Source organism: Chlamydotis macqueenii, chromosome 6 (genome assembly GCF_036417535.1).
Source record: "Chlamydotis macqueenii isolate bChlMac1 chromosome 6, bChlMac1.mat, whole genome shotgun sequence".
NCBI lineage: Eukaryota > Metazoa > Chordata > Aves > Otidiformes > Otididae > Chlamydotis > Chlamydotis macqueenii.
Window position 1 is genome coordinate 33,966,763 of NC_141561.1, and position 22,333 is coordinate 33,989,095.

At 40.3% G+C, this 22,333-nt stretch overlaps 1 protein-coding gene across 2 annotated transcripts in view; it reads left to right on the forward strand.

Annotated features, from left to right (window-relative positions):
• Positions 1-18,550, forward strand: part of STAT4 (signal transducer and activator of transcription 4) — a 40,094-nt gene extending 21,544 nt beyond the window's left edge. Inside the window, exons 8-23 of one of the 2 annotated variants that reach the window (XM_010118469.2) lie at positions 612-770; positions 1,594-1,686; positions 2,535-2,594; positions 3,404-3,421; positions 3,501-3,594; positions 4,342-4,386; positions 7,671-7,754; positions 8,525-8,623; positions 9,452-9,587; positions 10,671-10,720; positions 11,493-11,587; positions 12,032-12,168; positions 12,592-12,783; positions 14,103-14,169; positions 14,664-14,772; positions 16,910-18,550. In XM_010118469.2, coding sequence (XP_010116771.2) covers positions 612-770; positions 1,594-1,686; positions 2,535-2,594; positions 3,404-3,421; positions 3,501-3,594; positions 4,342-4,386; positions 7,671-7,754; positions 8,525-8,623; positions 9,452-9,587; positions 10,671-10,720; positions 11,493-11,587; positions 12,032-12,168; positions 12,592-12,783; positions 14,103-14,169; positions 14,664-14,772; positions 16,910-16,936 — 1,465 coding nt within the window. In that variant the 3' untranslated portion in view covers positions 16,937-18,550. The remainder of the gene's footprint in view (positions 1-611; positions 771-1,593; positions 1,687-2,534; positions 2,595-3,403; positions 3,422-3,500; positions 3,595-4,341; positions 4,387-7,670; positions 7,755-8,524; positions 8,624-9,451; positions 9,588-10,670; positions 10,721-11,492; positions 11,588-12,031; positions 12,169-12,591; positions 12,784-14,102; positions 14,170-14,663; positions 14,773-16,909) is intronic. The other variant, XM_086751399.1, reaches the window with a different exon arrangement.
• The last annotated feature ends 3,783 nt before the right edge of the window (positions 18,551-22,333 follow it).

Genomic DNA, 22,333 nt, shown 5'->3' on the forward strand with positions numbered 1-22,333 from the left:
GGAAAACCAAGAACTTTTTTAGGTTTGAAGAAAAAGTATTTTTTGCGTGTTTTTTTTTTCCACTGAAGGTTTTTTTTTTCCCCAGTGTAGATGTTAAAAATAGCTAAAAGATGTGATTTTATACACACATACCCTATTAAATTGTTAGCAAGTGTGTTTGGATTTGATTTTCCTTACTGGTTTTAGATTTCTGAGAAAGGCCCTTCCTCACTCTTCGTAACTTTTTCATTTTATATAAATATTATCCTTTTAAAGAGTATTTTGCAAAATCACTAAGCTGTAGGAAAGAAATAAAATTGGCACAAGTGCCCTGCACGTAAAACATCAGAAGTGTGTATATCTCTCTCCTAAATTACCACAGATAGTACTGCATTGTTGGTGGTGAGGCCTGTTGCAAAAATATTTATCTCTGAAAATAATGTAGGACATTTTTCCTAATGTATTTATATATTCCTGTAAACAAAAGATGAATGGACACGAGTTTGGATAACGCTAGAAAAGCACCAGTTGGTACTGATTCAGATTTCCCTAAGCAAGAACTTCAGTATCCATTATGTTCTAAGAAATTATTTACATGAAAGATTGCAAACTAATTTTTTGTCTTGCTGTAGTTTTACGCTGTTGGCAGAGAGTCTTTTTCAAGTTAGAAGGCAACTAGAAAAACTGGACGAACTGTTGACCAGACTGACTTACGATGGGGACCCTATCCCAGTGCAAAGACCTCAGCTGCTGGAAAAAGTCAACTTTCTGCTCTACAATCTTTTCCGGAAGTGCGTAAGCCATTGTCAACATACATAAACTTTAGCTGAACTGGCACAAATTTATTGGCAACAATGAGACCATATTGTTATGAAGAAAAAAATGAAAGAAGGTTGATTCTCTGAGGATCTTAAAGACCAAGTTTCCAATATAAAAAGTATGTACAGCTGTCACCAACATTCCTAGAAACTGAAAGTGCCAGGCAGCTTCTCATGTGTAATAGTTCAGGGTTTGTGATCAAGTTCTGGCTCTAGGTGAACACACAAAATCCACTTATTTCAGTAGGAGTCATATAAATACTACTGAGAAAAGGTTGGGGCTTTTGGTTTTTGTTTGTTTAAGTAAGGTGGCTAATTTGTTCTTGGCTTTCCTCTTCCCCACCAAGACATTCTATTAATACATAAAATATTATAATCATTCCTCTTTTGTACTGGCTTTATAAGAGATATACCACAAGTGACTATCTGAAAGCAAAACATGGTCAACTGTTTTTTTTTTTTTTAAGAATGAAAAAAAAAAGATAAAACAATTATTTAATTTCACTGGAGTTAGGCTCAGTGCATTTTCATACTCTGTCTTACGGTTCTGATAAAAGTCTTGGTCTTCCAGACTTTTATCAGCCTGGCATTTTAGGACTATGAAATTTTTAATGTATTCCAAATATCTATTTGGGAACAATTCTACTGTAAGTTAGACCACTGGATCATTTTGAGAACCGAGTGTTGGAATACATACCTCCCACTTCAGCATCTATAGCGTCTTTTTTTCCCCAAATACAGCTGTTTGTTTGCGCATATTCCTAACAATCTATTTGTTTCCCTTCTTTTCACACAGTTCGTTCGTGGTTGAAAGGCAGCCCTGTATGCCAACACATCCCCAGAGGCCAATGGTTCTTAAAACATTAATACAGTTCACTGTTAAATTAAGGTAAGGAGAGGAAATCTGATATCAATTTCTTCATTTGTGTACTGCATTTTATCCTAGAAGACTGTTCCAGAGTCTAGAAAGCAAAGCAGACCGACGCGTGTTGGAGATCCTTTTGACTCCAGAGAGAGTTTTCTGGAATGGGGGCATGAAGGCCACAGAACCTGTCACTTGTACTAAGTGGCAATAAAAAATAAATCAGTCTGAGGAAGAGAGGCACATTGTGGCCACAAGCAGGCACCATCAGGATTCTGTATGCATTGAAATTCTTGTTTTAATGACTTTGCAAACTGAGTAAATAATGATCCACATCATACAAGCCAACATCAAAATACTCAGAGCTACTTTTGCACAGAACAAAGAGAAACACTTGCATTTTGGGAGGCTCTGGTGAATCAATGACAAACTCTCTCCCACTAGCTCCCTGCCTGACTTTGTGAAAAGAGCGAAGATGGGAGATTTCCACATCACGGTATAAAGAATGCATGGAGGGTTGTGGGGTGGAAAGGGTATGTGAAGCAAAGTACATATACATCTACAGTGCAGTCATCGATCTTGCGTATCCATTTCTTAACTGTTACCTCTTTGTTGTCTCTCTAGCAATTCCCTCAAACACATAACACATACTAACTTTTCCACATAGTTGCAGGGAGGGTACAACACCTGCCACTGGAACAGCTCAGCCCCTCTTTCTGAGTACACAACCCTGTAAATCGTTGATATAATCCTAGCCTAATCTGTTTTCAGATTATAATCATTTCAGATACTTTGGTGTGGAGCTACTGGTCTCTAATATTTTCTGGTCAAAAATTTATTCTGTTAATATTCATTTTACATTTTCTGTTTTGAAGGTTGCTAATTAAATTGCCAGAGCTGAACTACCAGATCAGAGTGAAAGCAACTATTGACAAGTAAGAAACTTTAAAGTGAAGATATTCTCTCTCCTGCTACAAAGACAACACAGGTTTTTCAATTGCTACCCTATCTGATTTAGAAGTTGCTCTAAAAAAGAAAAACAAAAAAACCCAACAACAGCAAAATAAAACCAGTTAAAACATCAGGGTAATGCTTTTATTCTTTTTTTAATGTGGAAGACTTATTTGTCTTTCTTTTAAAAAGCTATTTCTAATTGATATTTTTAAATTGGAGGCAAGCAGTCCATTTAAGATTTGTTTCAAGGCTTAGATAAAGTTAATTGGTCTGAAATAGCAGCATCACATAAAAATATCAAATCAAAGTGTATGGCCTTTATGGGATAGTTAGCTTTGAAATAGCACTTATCTCTGCTTGTGTTAATAGGCCCAGTACCTCCAATGCAGCTGCTCCAAGTAGTACATGAAACTCGTGCTTGAAAAGCTGGTGCTGTAATTAGTAACTATGGAGCTTAGACAGTTTTACCCCTGCCCGAAATGAAGACTGCTACATAAACTCCTCCTTTCTAAGGGATTTGGTACTTCAATACCCACTTATCATTCCAATGCCAGAAAAAAAAAAGCTAGATAAAATGCACTACTTTCATCTAGCCAGATGCAAAAGTCTAACTGGACAGTACAAATTTCAGTTCTTCTGTTTAAAATTCCAGTTGTATTTGTAACACAAATTAACTTTAATGAGAAAAAAAAAAATCTACTATCTCAAGATAAATTTCTCAGTGCAAGTATGGCTTACACATTTACTGATTCACGATATATTTCCTCCCCCTGCCCCTCTTCTATTTTAGGAATGTTTCAACTGTAAGGTAAGAAAATAAAATATTAGTTTTCTTAATTTATCCAATACGATATTATTTGAGTAGTTAAGTGTAATGTCCTCCACAGTAATCGTAGATTTGTTCTGTGTGGAACACACGTGAAAGCAATGAACATGGATGAATCTGCAAATGGAAGCCTGTCAGTAGAATTTCGACATTTGGTAAGGCTGACTGCTTTTTTCCTGTCGTGTACCTCTGGTAAAGAAATAAATGATTCTTTAAAAACTATGCAGGGAGAACTGTATTACCGTCAAGTCTACATTTGGTAAAATAAGACTATATATTTTCACAGAAATGACAAAGCAAATCCTAATAATGCCAGAAAAGAAAAATACTAATCATGCTGAATTACACAGCTTCTCAGAAACCTGAGAAAAACCCAAACCAAACCACAGCACTATTGTCTAGGGGAAATATAAAACTGAGTGCTTTAGATCTGGTTGAAATTAATGCCTGCAATAACAGTTTTTTGAGAGACTATAGTACTGCATCTGTAACTTCTCTAATACCCCAGTGAATGATGCTTTCTGGCTAGACTCCCTCACCTATGGGTTTTTTTGGTTTGGTTTTTTTTTTTTTTGCTTTATCACAGATGCAGTGTATCAGTGTAGTTTTGCACAAGGAGATGGAGATCGATGGTCTTCAGTGCTTTTTTTGTATTACACACTCCACAAGCACCCTTATTAACACTTTGTTACACTAACTTAGTTTCTTTGAAAATTCTTTAAGCATATTAAAAGACTATTCGCTGAATAGACTGTTCAAGGCATAGCCTTGATCAGAGTGTATTTGTATATTGTAAACAAAACTTTAGTATACTAAGGTCATCATGGTTACAAATGACGGTCTTTCTATGTACTTCTATCTGTAGTTTCTTTGCCACCTAAATAGTGTTTTGTTTTATACAGCAACCCAAAGAAATGAAATCAAGTGCTGGAAGCAAAGGAAATGAGGTTTGTGCATTTATTTTACATGTTATTTTTGATTACTCTCACAAATATTTCAGATTAGATTTTATTTATATCAAAGAACAACCATATGCTGTAAGATTTTGAAAATATATTATCCTTATATTAAGTATAGGACAAATTATCACATGACAGTATAATAAGAACTTTTCAGAAGTACTCAGAAATTTTAATTACATGCCCCAAATTTGTGTATTAAAAAGTTGCAATAGAAGGTAGGAAATAGTAATCTGAATGTACACATTCCTCTTTAAGGCCACCTTTTTCGTCATTTACATTTTGAAAAAAATAAGCTTTTTGAGTTTTTTGCTGAAACAATTTTTCCTGTAAGAACGGTTCTTTAAATATACATTCTGTTGGCCAAGTTTACAGCTGAAGTAAGGGTACAATTATATTTGCATCAAAAAAGTTGGCTTGCCTCAACTGGGACCAGTGTGCTTAGTTTACCAATGCCCATCTAAGTCTGGCCATAGGTTCTCCTCTTGTGGTGACACTTTACTACGACAAACAAACAGATCAGCCCTAACAAACCTGCAGTTACTTTGCAGTACCCAGATTTGAGAGACATGCACATACTACCTGGCACCTAAGGTGAACAGGCGTTGCAAGTGCTTGCTTCCTAGCAGAGGAGCTTAAAATCCATACATTCTTGCTTTGCGGAGAACAGAAATCAGTAGCAGTAACATGGGCGCTAATCCACACCTAGAACTCCGTGCCACTGCATTCACTGTATCACAGAGCTCTCCCTCCATTCCTGTGTTACCCTCCAGCACCCCTCACATCCAGACCACTGCCTTGTGCTTCTTCCCCTGCCCAGTTCCTCAGTATCTGCACAGCTTTACCCTGCATCCTTCTCAGCTCCGGCTTCCTACAAACTGTGATTGCCCAAAGCACCCCAGCTCTCACAGACAAAATCAGAATCACAAGCAAGAAAGTTGCTGCCTTCATTGATTCACCATCTGCACCGCTGGCCGAAGGGGAACGTAGAAATGCCCAGCCAGCGGAGAAGGCAGGCTGTCCTCATCCAGCAACTGAAGGCAGTAAGCAGGGAGGGGAAAGGCACGAGTACGCACAAAGTCTAGGGTGGCCATGGATCATCACCATAAATTTAGCATTGCTATTTAACAGAAAAAGTCTGCAGATAAGTCTCTGATTGAAGCAAGAGTCAGAAGCTTGCAGCCAATGCTACAGCCTCTGCCAACGCTACCAGAAAAATTAGTGTCTCCCAAGGTGACTGAAATCCTAGGATGCTTCTATGAAAGCCATTTACTTACCTAGGAAGTGAAATTGCCTATACTGGTTTTAAGATATCTCCATACCAGTGTAACTTTTTTGCACAGTAGAAGTGCTGATAAAGTTGTATTGGCAAGTTTCAAAATAAATAAAAATACATTTTAAAAATTAACTAAATGAAAACAAGTAAATCACTCATCTCACAGTCCAAACAGGTGTAATTGTACAAGCACAAAAGTTATTACAAGCAGTCTTTAAGTACAAGGCAAAGGTGTGATCAGCATGGAGAATTTTAACCAAAAACCCAAAGCAGAAGGTACTTGTGCACACTTCACACGGTATTTCTGAACAGTGACTTGCAACCTGGTTAGCAATACTGAAACTCAAGGCTTACCTCCCATTTACTTTGCTACTTACCAAGTCATTTGCATAGAGACAAGCAAATGTAAAAACGTAGGTGTAAAAATGTTGGTGCTCTACTTTTGGTAGCGTTTTACTCCCACTTTCACACATTGTGCCTTTATAACTATAAAACACAGGACTCTGGAGAATTAGGACAGCTGAGCTGTGAGATGGTTCACTGCTATGATTTCCTCAAACAGAACTTCTCCTTGGTCATATCACAGTCTGTGAAATCATTATTAGCATGAACAAGTGTTTTGGTTAACAGTGACTATAATAATTTTAAAACTTGGTTTGTTTACAGGATGTTTAGCAAGCCGAGAGTGTAGTTGTTAAGTATTACCTGCCCCATAAAAATAAGTGGAAGCTCAAATATTTGAGATTTGTCCTTTCATGCAGATACGTCTTTTTGCCTAGATGATTTTTCCATAATAAAAATATAGGTTTTTGTGAAATCATAACGAGAGGGAGGGGGAAGGGAAGTTTCATCAACCCTTTTCAACTTTGTGTGAGCAATACAGGTTGAGCTGGATTGATTTGACCTTTATTAAAACATTTGAGCTCATTTGATGGTTGAGTATTTAATGTAAAAGCCTTCAGCTCTAAGCTGGATTTTCCCTTTGCAAGGCAGAGTTATTATTCAGATGCCTGAGGATCTCCTGTGGTCTCAGCCTCTCATTCATATGGTACCTTTTGTTGCACTGTCCTGTATGAGGCACTGCCCCAAGGAATAATTTTATTTTACATTGACTGAAAGCAGAGTACTTCAGTAAAAAGAAACTTTTTGATTTGGGATTTTTGATTGTTTCTTTTTAAAAAAATCTGACAAAACAAATATGTAATGGAAGGAAAAAAAAACCCAAAACAGGGAAAGGACAAATAGATTTTTATACTTTGACTTCTGGGGATGGAAGTGTATTTGAAGAGATGTTTCCCAAGGGGCACAGATTTGGATCTTTACAGAGTTATGCTGGTTTGTGATCAAAACAAAACGCTTGTACCACAAACTTTGATCAACTACAACAAACAGGTTTTCATTGTTTCTTTCTGTCCAGGTAAAACTTGGGTTTTTTTATTACCGGATTTGCTTTGGATTAACGATTCAGGTCTCTACTCCTTCAACTAGTACCATCTAAGTATACCTATGAAGTAGCTGTTGTAAGATGGGGGCCTACTTGTCATTGAAGCTGTGACTTCTTGTTTTGTTTCTAGTTTGTTTCTCCTTGAAGTTTAACATCTCTGTTTAAATTGGAACTGTCAATCAGTAAAGAAACTTTAGGAAAATTTGGAGACAATCTTTATCAGATGCAAAAAATAATCTATTAACTTCTTGCATGCGACACCTTAAACACGGGTTTTAAATTAAAAGCAAAAGTTAAAAGTTTAAAAGTGTTGCTTTAACAATGTTAAGGGATTTTTTTCAGATCCATCAGGAAAAACCACCAGTTCTGGACTAACTTAATATCCGCGTTTAAGAAACAAATTATTTCCTTCACTTCCTTCTTTTCCTGCTCTACTTACATATTTGATACATGTTTTCTTTCAAAGCTGTGCAATCTCAGCACTTGGATCACTAAAACAGCACTAAATGCCAGCTGTGCATTCACAGATTTATAATCTACTTGCTCCCTCAGGGCCCTCACATGGTGACCGAGGAACTGCACTCCATCAGCTTTGAAACACAGGTCTGCCTGTATGGATTGACTATAAATCTGGAAGTGAGTATTCTGGCCAGATTTTCTGGGGCAAGAATAAAAAGCATTTTTCAGCAGCTTATATGAGAATAACCACGTGGGGCCAGACCATGGGTCTATCTGTCCTAGATTTTGTCTTCAGCAGCAACCATAAACAGACACAAGATTTTGAGAACTTCCAAACAGAAAGAAGTATACATAGGTTTACAGCACCATTTTTAGCTCTTCTCTTCAGAAGCTCCAATACTGACTCTCACAGTAATTTTGTTAGGCCATGGAAAGGTAATACATCTTACTAAGCAAAGACTGTAGGACCCATTGGAGTCAGCGACAACATCCATATTCACCGGCAGGCACATCCCTCCAGTAAGCATTATAAATTAACACATTAGAGAAAGTCTGTGATACCAACTGCAAGTCATAGGCTAAGGACATCCCTGTGTGCCTAAAATGGACCTTTAGAACCTCTCCTAGTGATAAGGACTGCCACAAATCACTCTTCTGGCTGCAGTCTGGCATGCCCCTACAGTTGTCGTGCAGCTACAGCTAGGCTTTCTGTCCAAGTCCAGCTAACCCAAGTCCTGAATGCTCTTTGAAATGCCACTTCTCTCTTGAAATGCAAGCCAGATGTCAGTTACCAACCGCTGGTCCTGCTCCACAGACTAAAGAACAGTATTTTGTGGGGTGGAAGAACAAAAGGGAAAGGAAGAGGGGGCTAAAAGAAAACAAAGCATAACACAGCACTAACACTTTCCTTAGGGGCATTTACACACTGTGCTTGTTCTTTCCACCAGACCAGCTCTTTGCCTGTGGTGATGATTTCCAATGTCAGCCAACTACCCAATGCATGGGCTTCTATTATTTGGTACAATCTATCAACCAACGATCCTCAGGTAGGTCTTCAGTATGATGCAGGTATTGACTTTCTTGCATTTTCACATGTCTTTTATTTGGATACCAAATATATTCATTATAAAAAGGCTGTGTTTCCCTCTTAATCTGGCTTTATTTTCTCATGTACCTTGTTATCAACATCAAACTTTAATGTTTTTTGCTTTATCTTTTTATCTTCTGCCCAGATATAAAACCATATGCACACTTAGCCTTCCTTTTTGTAGGCTGAAGTAGTAGTTCTTAAACTAAGGAAAAGTGACAGCCCTTCTCCACAGCTTTTCTAGTTGGAAATTGTCTTTTTTAGATGCGGTTGACCAAAACTGTACATGGTACAAAATAATTCTACTAGCACCATTCAAAACTGTCAAAGTAGGTGTATAGGTGGGTCTGTAATGTACTCAAGTGCTGCTTTCTCTCACACATTTTTATAGAAGCTAGTGCTTTCTATGGAGAAGATCTTAAGTGTCAGGTAGCACCTTCTAGTGGCTCTAAAAATGATCAAAAGCAGAATCATTCTTTCTCAGGCTCCTGCTGGCTCAGCACATATTTTAGATTCAGTCACTGTTACTGTATTTGGAGATAGCAGAATAGTGCTGTCACTCTCTCTAGGGGTCCCCCCGTCTTCCCTCCCCATGTAACTCTGCCCAGGCACCCAAGTGGACCTTGCTGAGTGGCTGCAGGTGGGAGGGCTGGCACTTTTTTACCCCAATGTATCCCACACCCACTTCATTTTTAGCACTTCTGGCTTCTGCTCCAGTACTGGCATCTGTCTTTCACAGCCCGTAGTGTATTTCACAATTGCTAACAAAGCACTAATTCTGTTGCAGAATTTGTCTTTCTTCAACAATCCCCCTAGTGCCACTTTAAGTCAGCTCTTAGAAGTACTGAGCTGGCAATTTTCATCATATGTCGGTCGTGGACTCAATTCTGAGCAGCTCAGCATGCTGGCAGAGAAACTTACGGGTAAGACTGAAGAAATATACAGATTTTATTTGCTTTTGGGCTCTTATATTTGATAGTCACAGGTAAGCATGACCTCGACTTCCAAAGTTGACTTCAAAAAATGCCACAGTGACCTTTTTTTTTGGTTTAATAGAATAGCACATGTCAGCTTATTCTTACCACAAAGCAATTCAACATCTGAACTTCCATGCTGCTAAACTGAAGAAAGAGGGCATCAGAGTCACACTGAACTGTGATGTTATTTTGTTTCCTTAGCAAGTAACTTATCTAGTGCATCTGAAATCAAAAGGAAGTCCTTTTGCTTGCTTACGGGGTTTGGTTTGGGTTTTGTTTCATTTTAAGTAACCCTCCTTGTGAGTCTGTTTAGTTCTGGGACCCATCCTTCACTGGTGACAGCGTAGCAAAGAAGCCCTGTAACTTCAACGAGATGAACTATTGAACACTTTGATCTGACCATCCCTAAGAAGGGAGAGGCCTTAGGGAAAGCTGTCAGAAGAAGAGAAAGCCTTATCTGTTTCTGGAGAAGAAAATTATAAAATACATTGTGAGCTGCAAGAAACTGCAAGCTGAGGGTATAATGATACCTCTGCTGTTGGGCAAGAACAAAAGCATCTGTCAAAGCTGGGAAGTGAAAACTGGTTTCCTTGGATAACAGTCACTTCTTCTGATGGTTTCTTGGAGATTTCTTGCTTAGTAGAGGTAGTGGAGTTGAGAGGTGCCATTGTAAATCAGCAAGAATCATAAGAAACAAAAAAAGAAATTGTCTTAAAATATGGAAACTCAAGACAGAGTGAAGGCCAAGAGAAGTAACAGTTGGGCTAAAAACTGAAACGGTGCACACAGTGTTGCAGAAACAGTCCCAGACAACTTCAGGCAAATATTCCCAAAACTACCATTATTAGCTTCTTCAAAAGGATACAGAAAAAGTTATCTACAGCCCCTTAGCATGCCCCTCTCAATCCCTCTCCAAGTCTGGATGTACTTTACCCCTCCCTCCCCCCGCCAACTGTACAGATATCAAGCTATATCTGTTCCAAAACTTCAGAAAAAGAGACTCACTTTTTTTTTTTCCTATTCTCTCAGGCCAAGTCAGTTACAATGATTATCAGCTATCCTGGGCAAAGTTCTGCAAGGTATAGTTCTGAAAGTAAAACTAGACTCTTCTTTCTCTTAACACCCTCATGCATGCCTAATTCTGTCGCTTTGATGCTACTGATAAGATTCCTACTTGCCATATGTGGGACTTGTAGCCCATCAGAATCACATTAACTGTAAAATTTTTTTACAGGAAAATAATATTTCCAGAAGTTTAAAGCTTGGGCTAAGAGATCTACACAGTTACATTCCTACAGAGATCACAAGCTGTCATTATAGTGTGCCCTATATATTTCTGTAAATGATCAATAGATTGTGCTATCAAAGCATACATTTTTCAAAAAGCATACAGTAATTTTCTTCATATGCTCAGTTGTTACTATTTCAAGTCAGTTGATATATTCAGTAACTTTGATGAGGAATGGAAACATTATTGAGAAAGAAGGGTAAACCCATTTTATTCATATTAATTACATCCTTTTAACATGTATAGAACCTTGGAAGGAAGTTCAACTTTCTCATCATCATTTCTGTCAAAATATAATTTCATTGCCAAGAAGAAACAACAAGTGTGATTTATTTTTTTCCCCTCGAAAAATGAGGTGCTTCCAATGCATATCTTAGAAATCAGTTGTTTTTATGTCAGGCTGAAAGACATTACTCAAAAAAGTAGTTCCAATTTGTCATTCTTGCTTGAACTAACTAGATTATTCTTAAGAAACTGAGATAGCTGCATCATCTGGTGTTAGGTAACAACACTCTCACAATTCTCTTCTTTTGTTGTGTTTTTGTTTTGTTTCTTACCATTAGGAACATTTGCCTGGAAAGTCTTTTACCTTTTGGGTTTGGCTTGAAGCCATCCTGGACTTAATTAAAAAACACATTCTTCCTCTTTGGATTGATGGGTGAGCACAAGGAAACAGCTGTATATTGATCTCTCTCTGCTTTATCTTTTTTTTCTATACTAATCTCAGTTTTAGCTATGCAGAAGACAATTTGCAGAGTTTAATACTTCTGTTTCCCTCTTCCCATTTATAACTTTTTCAAACTTTTGCCAAAAGGAAGCACCATGGAATCGCTTAGAAATGCAGGTTTAGATCTGTGTATCAGTTCTGTCAGTGCACAGTCAAAGACTGTGATAAATTTCATTACTATGAGGATAGTACTTCGAGCTCAGTGCCACACTCTACCTGTAACTCATGCGAAGCCTTTTTCATAGTTTCAAGACCTTATAAAGATTTTGTAACCAGGCTTTGAACACCTACATAAAGTTTGGCCAGATGAATTGCATGGATTGAAGTCTGTATTTTGTTCCAAAAGCAAACCCGTGATTTCCTGTTACACTTCAGGTACGTAATGGGATTTGTAAGCAAAGAGAAGGAACGGATTTTGCTCAAAGACAAGACACCAGGAACATTTCTATTAAGGTTTAGTGAAAGCAATCTGGGTGGAATTACCTTTACTTGGGTGGATCAGTTAGAAAATGGTAAGTATAATTTTTTAAAAAATAAAATAACATAAGCCTCAAATTCTGCAATACACCTGTAATACAGGAGCCACGGTTTCTATAGTTTAAAAGTAAAAATCATGTGTATTGTGTCTTAGTATGGTTTTGGGTAAGATACAAGTATCATATTTATTGAAACACAAACCAAAACTTTGAAAGTCTACCTCTCAGGTTTTTTTTTTGTATTAACTCTGTAAGTTCATTAGGAGTTGTACCTGCTTACTGCAGGCTTTAACTTTGTTTCCACGTGTGCAGAAAGTATAAATGAAAAGATACTAACATTGGTACAAACAGGTAAAACCCACACCAGTGTAAACTGCAAAAGAAAGGCAAAAATACCTTCCAACTGCAGATGCTGACCTACCAGTTATCAGCAGTTACGGCGCCTTTGTATTTTTACAGGAGACGTAACATTTCATTCGGTGGAACCCTATAACAAAGGTCGCTTATCTGCGCTGCCTTTTGCCGACATACTGCGCGATTACAAAGTTATTATGGCAGACAACGTTCCTGAAAACCCTCTGAAGTATCTGTATCCAGACATTCCCAAAGATAAGGCCTTTGGCAAACACTACAGCTGTCAGCCAAGTGAAGGTTGGGCTCCATTTCTGTATTTACCCTTTCTGCAAAGCAGCTGCAAAGTCAAGGGGCAATTTGAGGAATAATGGGGAGGAGGAAGGGAACACATTGAGATGCCTCCTTTAATTGGCATCTTCCAGGGAACTGTTTTAACGTGTGTCTATCATTTAAACAGCTTCATTTTGTAAATATATCCCTTGTCTTAGAGGTTACCTTAACGGCAATAACAACAATTTTTAAAAGAAGCTCAGAAACAGATCTTAAGGTAGAAAGAATAAAAAAAATAGGATTTTTTTTTTTTCCTAACTGATGTATTACAAAATTCAGTGCTTGGATGTTCAAAGGAGATGAAACTGAAAAGTCATCCTGCTTATTGGGTTCATAATTGTGTTACACTGTAGCATGCTGTCCCTTTAATTTCAAGGAAATTCTGTATTTTCCAAACAGCTTGGAAGACCTGTTTTATTCCAGCAGTATAACCCCTGGCAACTGCACTGGAAAATACAAAAAGGCTAGACAAGAATGGCTCCAAAAATGTTCAGGTCCATACTCTTTCTTGTCCAAGTTACGAGTCAGGCCATTTTTAGATCAAACTCACTCTCTCTCAAAAAAGCTCTCAAAGCCTTGATTTTTTAAGAGATGATACATATTCTTCTAGAGTTTCAGTATAAAAGGCTACAATTCCATTTGAATTCAAATTCCTACACTACTCAAAAATATTTGAAGGCTACAATTTTTTTCCTCTTCATTTTAATTCAATAGACTTTGCCTAATGCTCCAGTTCTCTAAAAAAAATGATGTACATGCTTCATTTCATGCAAAAGACATTGCTGAAGCTGTATCTGTACAGATAGAGCTCCACGCAAGCATTTGCAGAACTGAAATCATAGAGTCACAGAATGGTTTGGGTTGGAAGGGACCTTTAAAGCCCATCCAGTCCAACCCCCCTGCAAGAAGCAGGGACATCTCCAACCAGATCAGGTTGCTCAGAGCCCCGTCCAACCTGGCCTTGAACGTTTCCAGGGATGGGGGATCTAGAGGAGTTACAGTGTATTTGCTTTTGAAGCCCTCACAAGATCTCTCCATCAGTTACTGTATTATATGCTGAGATGGCAATTCATATCAAGGGACCACAGCCAATTACGTGACTAAGACCTGAACTCAAAGACTGATCTCAGGATTTCCCCTCATCTTTATGGCTACTTATTTAAGCATAAATAGGGACATTTCTTTTTTAATATATTATGGTCTGCACCACTTAAAGCAGATAACTGTATTATTTATTTGAAACCGATTACTAGGCAATATTTAATTGCTCTAATGTTTACTTTTAGTCTCAAAGCCCTCAGACGGAGGAGGCAAAGGTTACGTTCCTTCGGTATTTATCCCAGTCTCCAAAATGTAAGTATCTTTACACATGCCTTACACTTCAAATGTTATTTTTATTAAATTTAGATACTGTTTCAAAGTTTTCTCTGCCTCCCCCCATTCAAATAGTTTGGGATAGCAACATACAGTTTTTATTTGGCCAAGAACTGCTGAAGACAAGAAAGGGAAGAACTTCACTTCTACGGTGCTTTTCCAGTGCATGTGGCAACGCATTTGTAAAAATTGAGTGCAGACTTTATGGTACTCTGATCTACTTATCTTTCACTGTCTCCTTTTTCTCTAAAGCAGCTGATATTACAGAATCAGGTTTATCCTCTCTTCCCTCTCCTATATTTTTAAATATATACCAGATTGTTGGCACATGCTTATAGGGCTACCAGGAAGCCCAGGTACAGGCTTAACTAACTTCAGAAGCATTCACCATACTCCACTGCTATGCACCAAGTTAGAGGGATTTAGGTTGCTTTTAAGATTATTTTTGTGGTTTTTGTTTTTGTTTTTTTAAGCTTAAATGATTCTACAGATCCACATTCTCCATCAGATCTTCTTCCAATGTCTCCAAGCGTTTATGCTGTGCTGAGAGAACACCTGAGTCCCACAGTGATCGAAACTGCTGTATGTTGTAAACTTTTCCATTCATAAGTTAATACTAAGCAAATAGGACGTGTACAACACAGATGCTGGTTATAAAAAGGCTGCTTGTACAATTAGGAAAAAGAGCTCTTTCATCACTTGCTGTATTACATTCTGAAACCATGGTGCAGGCATTTCCTATTCTAAATGCGACAGGATGCTGCAAGCATACTCAAAAGCACTATGGTATGTGAAGCTGTCTGACATGCTGGTGAGTGAACCACGAGTGTCATAATTGAAAGACCTCAGACTTCTTGCACAAAGCCTTTACGTTGACAAATATATAACAATTACACTAACTCTGTAGATAGCACAAAGGACTTGACTTGCTCAGGGAAGCTGCACAAGGAACACAAAAGTTTCTGATTCATCAACCTTGCACAACTTTTCAGTGCTACAAGTTTCTACATGGGGTACCAAAGTGCAAAATTAAAAGTCAACTAAAACATTTTTAGCAAATAAACCCAGTGTTCCTTAAGTATACAGAAAAACTGGGGAAAAAGTGTCCTATGAAAAATATTTTTCTCTTTTACTTACTGACTAGAAGTTCAGTGTTCTGAATCATCATGGCTTAGAGTACTTTGAGCACTGATGTATACCCACTGGGGATTTATCCAGCAGACTTCTATCAGGAAGCACGGCAGTAGTTTGGCTGTAACAGCTTTAAAATAAAACCTCCTTTTTAATACTAGCTCTTCGTTTTCTGAATGTTCAGTGATTTATGATCTTAAAATGGTTATGTATTTAAAAGTCTGTCAACTCCCCTTCAAATGCCTCTCCATAAACGTTCCTCCCCACCCACAAACAGAATAAAACTAAACCAGAATCCTGACTGCTGAAGATTAGAAGCACAGTTAAACTTTACATACAAATAGGGGAGTTATTTTATATACACCAAACCGAAGATCTTTTCAAGAGCAAAATATCTTTCATTGCTTCTTCACCGTTTTCTCTGATGGCACTCAACTCATGACAAACTAATTCTTGAGCTAAAAGTGAAGTACTAGCCTGAAAGAAAATTCTGAATTAAAACCTACCACACCCAATCTGAGACATTTCCCTGCTCATTTGTGATTTGGTTTATACATATGAAAACAGTTCTGACCTTCTAAACTGCATTTGTGAACTATGCATGTATTTGCATTTCCCAAAGTTTCGTCAGCAAAAAGAATAGTTGGCTTCACTTTTGTTTATCATCCGGCTCCAAACATTTTTGGTTTCTTTTATCATGCACAGTAATTACTCAAACCAGCTCTGTCCAGAGCTTCCAAACCAGCTGTGACCATCACCATCTTTTGAGGTCGCAACCACACAAAAAAGAATGCGTTCAGTGATTAATTGTGAGAGTCAAATACAAAAATACTGCAGTTTTTAAGGGTACCAGAGAAGTGGCTCAGTGCTGCTAGATGGTAGGTGGATTTCTGGAGGCTCTTGCTAGAAATGTTTTCAAGTTCTGCTAGAAATCAGGGTAGAAAATAGCTTGGGAATATTTAAAAAGAACTCCTTCCTTCCTTTTTCCATTCTATTTAAGTTGCTAAATAGGAATGAGGAAAATATGGAGGTTTTTTTTTCCTTTATCATCCCAAATTCACACAATATAATCTACCCTGGGGAAGAGCTGGCTAAGTACAGTAAGCAGAGAATCGGCATTATTAAAGCAACACTTCTCCTCCATGAGATGCCAATAAATAGTACTGTGTGAGATGCAGAGAACAAGTGAAATGTGCAGCAGGACAAAATGTCCTACAGCTCAGTAACTCAGTCTTAGCAAGATAGACTTTGTACAGTCTTGCTGGATTCCCTTCTACTTCCCCCTACCCATCAGGAAAACAAAGACTCCAGTAAGAACCCCGCTAGACATATCCATAGGCTGCAAGAAGCACAAAAGCTCATATAAAAATACATGTCCTTTTTATTGCAGCTGTTTCCCAGTGTTTTCTAGTGAGCATTCCTATATTTTGTAAAGAACTGAAACCAAGATCCTCAGATCCTTGCCAGTTTGTATTACATTGTCAGAACGACACGGCAGTTACCTTGAACCAAAGGTTTCATCTGCAGTTATTTCTGAATGAACAGCAGTAGCTGCCGTGAGACTAATCTTGTCTTTCTTTTCTTCTAGCTGAGTTCTCCTTACTCAACTGACTGAAGTTCACATACTGGAAAAATTAGCAGTCGTGTGAACACTGGATGGCTTAAAGATGCAGTATTTTTTTTTTCTTGGTCATCTTTGTAAATCAGCTTTTCCTGGAAACTATTATGATGCTATTCTTGGGCCTCTTTCTGTTATCAGTGCTTTGTCAACCAGGAATCTTCTCCCTAAGGATTACAAATAGCCTCCTGCAAGTCAGAATTGCTGTCCTCAATGATGAAAAGCCAAATCGTTTCTGGCTTGGAGCTTGTTTTGACTTCAGTGGAGTCCAGTAGGGATAAATTTTACTTGCAGAATTAACGTCCATAGAATTGCTGTTAATACGAGAGTAAAACAAAATGTTTTGCTTCTGAGAACAGTATATAAGGATAACTAAAGACATTAATGCATTGGGGAAAATTAGGATTTATTATGTTAAAAAGTTTCTGTTTAATCATCATCTTGTATACCATTAGTTTAGCTTCTATTTTAAAGCAAAGATTCTCATCCCTCTGTGTTCAAATGTGCCGTAAGTGTCCAGGGTTTGCTTGTTCTCCAGAGATGAAATATCTTCAGCATATATTTTTATCTGCCACCACAGCAGAAGTTGCGGAAGGCAGGCACGCAAGGCTGGGAAGAGAATGGAGCTCCAGAAAGAAAACAGACACAAAACTTGCGATGTCAGAAAGGCTCTCTCCATCTTGCCACTGGAAGAGAGGGTCAGTAAAAGGTACCCCTCTCACAACAGAGTTGGAGAAGTAAATCTGCTTGTGCATGAAGCACTCAGATACCACAGCAAGTACTATCAGACAGTCTCCAAAGAAAAAATCCTGATCTTACAGAGTTTGGATGCTCTCATAAACATGGACTGGAAAGCACAATTTTTTAAAGTAATTACTGAAGAGCTGCAGCATTTGCTGACCACTGGGCAATTTGCGCTACATGACAGAATATTACACACATATCACAGACTCATTTAATAAGGAAAAAAACTAGTTTTTCTTTAAGTGGTAAATTGCCTTTTAAAAATACTCTTTTTTTTTTTCTTTCAGGCACTGTTTAGTGCTGGGTTTGGGTTGTTTGGTTTTGTTGTTGTTATTTTTCCTCCAATATGATCCCTAAAAACTCTGTTAATAGAATAATAAGCAGGCAGTTCCAAAGCCACTGCATTTCATGTATGCAGGCTCACTCAAGATTTAATTATTGTCTGCAGAATAGATGGTGAAAGCTGCAAAGTTCTTTATATATGACTGCTTGAACATTTGCGCCTTACACTCTTCTTGAGAAGGTACAAATTAGACATCTGGGATGAAAACGTAGCCTCCTTGAATCAGTAAGACCTGGATTTTACTTTCATTTCTCCTTTTTTACTCACTCCTCTCACTAATTTACATCAGTTGAAAACAAGTGAACGGAAAGAGAGTAATGAGACACTTCTGTGATACATGGGAGTAGATTTTAAATAAACATGCCTCTGTTCATTAATCTGAGTGATTCAAAGCAAACTGCAGATAGTAAGTCATTTTCAGAAAGCATCACATATAATTTTCCAGAACAACAAAAGGAATTGTGTATATAGTTTGATAACAGCTGTAATTTATATGACTAGTATGAATAAAAACAGATTTTGGGTTAAAGCTGGATACCTGGATTTCTGTGGAATTTTTTAAAGATACAACAAAACCAGAGTCTTGTAATCTTTTTGTTGATCTTAAGTCTGAACTACAAGCAGTAACACAGACTTCTACAGCAGCAAATGTAACTTCACCTCACATCAGCTATTGCATGCCTTTTCATTCTAACCTGTTCTCACAATCTTAATACAAAGTGGGGGGGACCCTATACTTTTGACCAAGTAAACCTTATGGTCAGTACTGTAAAAAGGTCCAGAAATGCCATGTGAATCAATCTTCTCTCCCCTTCCTGCTCCCTGTGCAATGCAACTCTTCAAGACTCTTAAGTCTTGACTTGAACACAATATATTTCAAGTTACTGAATAGTACTGGGGATCAGGTTTTGGCATTACAGTTTCTACTGTTGTTTTAAAGTAGACTTTGCAAGGAGTAGGTTCAACATTTAATTGAAAGGCACATGACTTCAAATCAATTTGCGGCTTTAAAGGAACATTGAAGTAATTTTCTAGAAGACAAATGTGTATGCCCCAAGCCTCTTTCCATTAAAAAAAGTGAGAATTTCATCCTTATACCACTATGAGTTAGAATAGGGTTCTTTAGTAAAATGATGAGAGGAGGGGAGAGAGAAAAACACGCTAAAGAGATGCCTCAGATAATGCCAGAAAAAAATGAAACATCTGCTTTTACATACTTTTATAAACTGTGCTTGTGCTTTCACTGTGTTTTGCAGCAGCAAAGTAAAAAACAACAGGAAAAAAAAAAAAAGCATAGATGTTCCGTGCTTTGTGTCTTGCCACATCACCACAATGATTTTAATTAAACAAATGTAAGAACTGTCCATAACGTTCTACTGTAGTTTTTATTTATAGCTGTATTTATATCCACTGCTCAGTAGCATTTCATGCCATGAAGTTTACCAAACAGACCTTCTATATACTTGTTTCTTCCATGGACTTGAGAATTGTCTTCTCTATCTCAGGAGAGAGGGGGACACAAGGAATACCTACAAGGATCCAGGTATCCTGCAGACCTACACTGAAGTCTGGACCTTAGTCCTTCCAGTCTTTGTTGACGCTTCATACACAAGACAAGATCAAACAGGACCACGCGTGTCCAAGTAGCAGTAAGCATCCTAGCAGGTAAGACTGCTGAAAGAAAGATGACACAAAGAATAAGGAAACCTCTTCATCAAGAGATATTCAGTGGGAAGAAAATTCTCAACTGACAAAACGCCAGGAATGATTAAAACACTCAGCTGCTCACAGTTTATAAGCATTTCTAAAATTTCTGTAACTTTGATGGAAATCTGGGTTGCAGTTCATAAACTAGCGACTGCAGCTGTGTCTGTATAATCCTTTTCTGCGCTCGCATGCCTTTCTTCCACCCATGCAATGCAAACAATTGAGACAACGGCCACCTTCAGAGACTTCTATGCCCCTATTGCTTTCCAGAGCCAGCCTGTCACTGCATCGACTGACTGTTTCACCAACAGGAGTTGAAAGCAGGGAGATTTTTCTTAACCTCCAGTGCTTTAAAGCCCCACAGATGGTGACGATGAGAACAAGCCGCCGCCTAGGCAGCCACAGCCAGGCCAGGCCGTGCCCAGCGGCCAGGCACCAGCCACCGCTCGGGGCCCGAAGCAGCCCCTCCGGCCGCTGAGGCCGACTGCTCCGCTGGCAGCGAGGGCCCGCCGCGGCCAGCCCGGCGGCCAGGCGAGGCGGGGCGGCGGCGGGGGGAGGCCGGGCCGCCGCAGGTTTCGCTTTCGCATTCCCCTCAGCCGGCCCTTTCTGGTTCCCCGCCGCCTTTCCCCGAAGTCACGTGGGGCGGCTGTTCCCGCCCCGCCGCTCCCCCTCCCGCCGCACCTGCGCGCTGGGCCCGGCCGGGGGAACGGCGCCTCCGGCAGCGGAGTAACCGCAGCTCAGGGGACAAGGCAGCGGGGTGAACCCAGTGCAGCCAAAGCTGTCGCTTCCGCAGCGTGTCCCCCCGCTGGCTAGCTTGCCGTCCCGCTTCGCGCTCCGGTGCCTTTCCTTCTGGGGCATCTCCTAACGGTCTTCACCTCTGACAGGGTCATTTCCCTTCCTGTGGGGACACCAGAACCGCAACCGTACCTCCCGGGCAGCCTTTTCTGAACAGTTTTTTCTCTCCACGTTACACCCGTGGTGCGCTTCTGCGGGCAAACCCTGCGGCTCCCGCCGGCCGGGTCTGGGACTCGGCGCGGCCTCCTCAAAGCGCCCGGCGGGGGGGGGGCAGCGCTGCGCCGGGAACACCTCTCCTCCCCAACGCGGAAGGGTTAGGGTTGTGGGCGGGACGGCCCGGCGCCACCGCACGCCCATTGGCCGAGGCGGCGAGGGGTCTGAGCTCTGATTGGCCCTGCCGCCAGCCCCCCGGCTCGGCGGCGTTGCGGGTATTTCTCGGTGCGAGCGAGGGTCGCGGCGCGGAGCGGAGCGGGAGCGCAGCAGCCTCGTCCCTCGAGTAAGTGCGGGCGGCGCGCGCGAGCGAGCGAGCGGGGGCCAACGGTCGCGGTGGGAAATGGACACTACACACCGGGGAGCGCGGGGCGGCGGGGGGGAGGCGTGCGGGGTCCCGGGCGGCAGGGACGGAGAGGCGGTTGTCCCCTGCCCTTTGCTCCCGATCTGCCATTGCTCGGCAACGACTTGGAGAGCGGAGTGGTTCGGAGGCGGCGGCGTTAAACGTCGTTAGAACGCGGCCAGGCAGGAGCCCGAGCTCGGGTGGAGAAGAAACGCTCCAGTCCGGGTGTTCCCGGGGCGCAGACCCGCGCAGCTGCGCGTCAGCCACCCGTTTAGGGGCTCCCAGCAAGGCCCCTTTTCTCCAGAAACGCATCTGCGATCATGCGGCCCTGACCCAGGGGATGGCAGAACAGCAGCACGGGCTTTCCCTCCTGCGCTGGCAGGCTGAGCCCTGTATCCCAGCACCGGCCTATCTTACTGCCTTCTCCACAAAAGGTGCTGCCTTCCCACTTTTTCCGGCGTTTCCCTGCTTGCCTCCCCAAGGATTGTGTTTGCTGCATTATCATATTGCTCTGTAACCACCCCTTTAGATGGGTCTCTGTGTCTGCTCCTAAGTCCTTTCCCAGATGAGTTACTTTAAGGCACAGGTAGATCAGAGTACATAGAAAACCAATAAAAAAAAAAACAGCAACAAAAACAAACCCCAAAAACCCCACAGACTAACTTCATGCATTGAGACACATTCCTCTATCTAGCTTTCCTCACCGACGTGTTTAACGGTTTGCCTTGGTGCCACTGCAGCATACTCAAATGCTATGTGTTACCTGTAATCTGAGTCCCTCAGACATCAAAATCCTCAAAGCCGTTGCTTTAAACATAATAGCATTTTTAACTCACGCATAGCATGTGCCACTCAGCAGCTGAGGGAACTGGCACACAAACACTAATAGATATGGCCATGTGTAAGATAGTCTTTCACCCCAGTGCTGCCCTGTTCCTTGGATAGGTCCTATCACCCTTTTTTAAAAAGCTACAAATGCTAATGGATTTGTATCTCACCACGCGTGTTCTCAGCCTGGGCTGTTCCTTGGACCTGTCTTTACATGCCATTTCTACTACAAGATGCTAACCTGCAGCTCAGTGAGGAGACAGTAACGGGTCTGCAGCCAGAGGCCATATAACAGAACAGGCAGCCACTCCGTCACAGCAGTGTTCTTGTACAGCACAGCTTCTCTCAGTCATATTACTTCATTTTAAGTAACCTGTATCTGCTACAGACATTACTTAGTAGAGCCTGAAAACTTGATCATGGG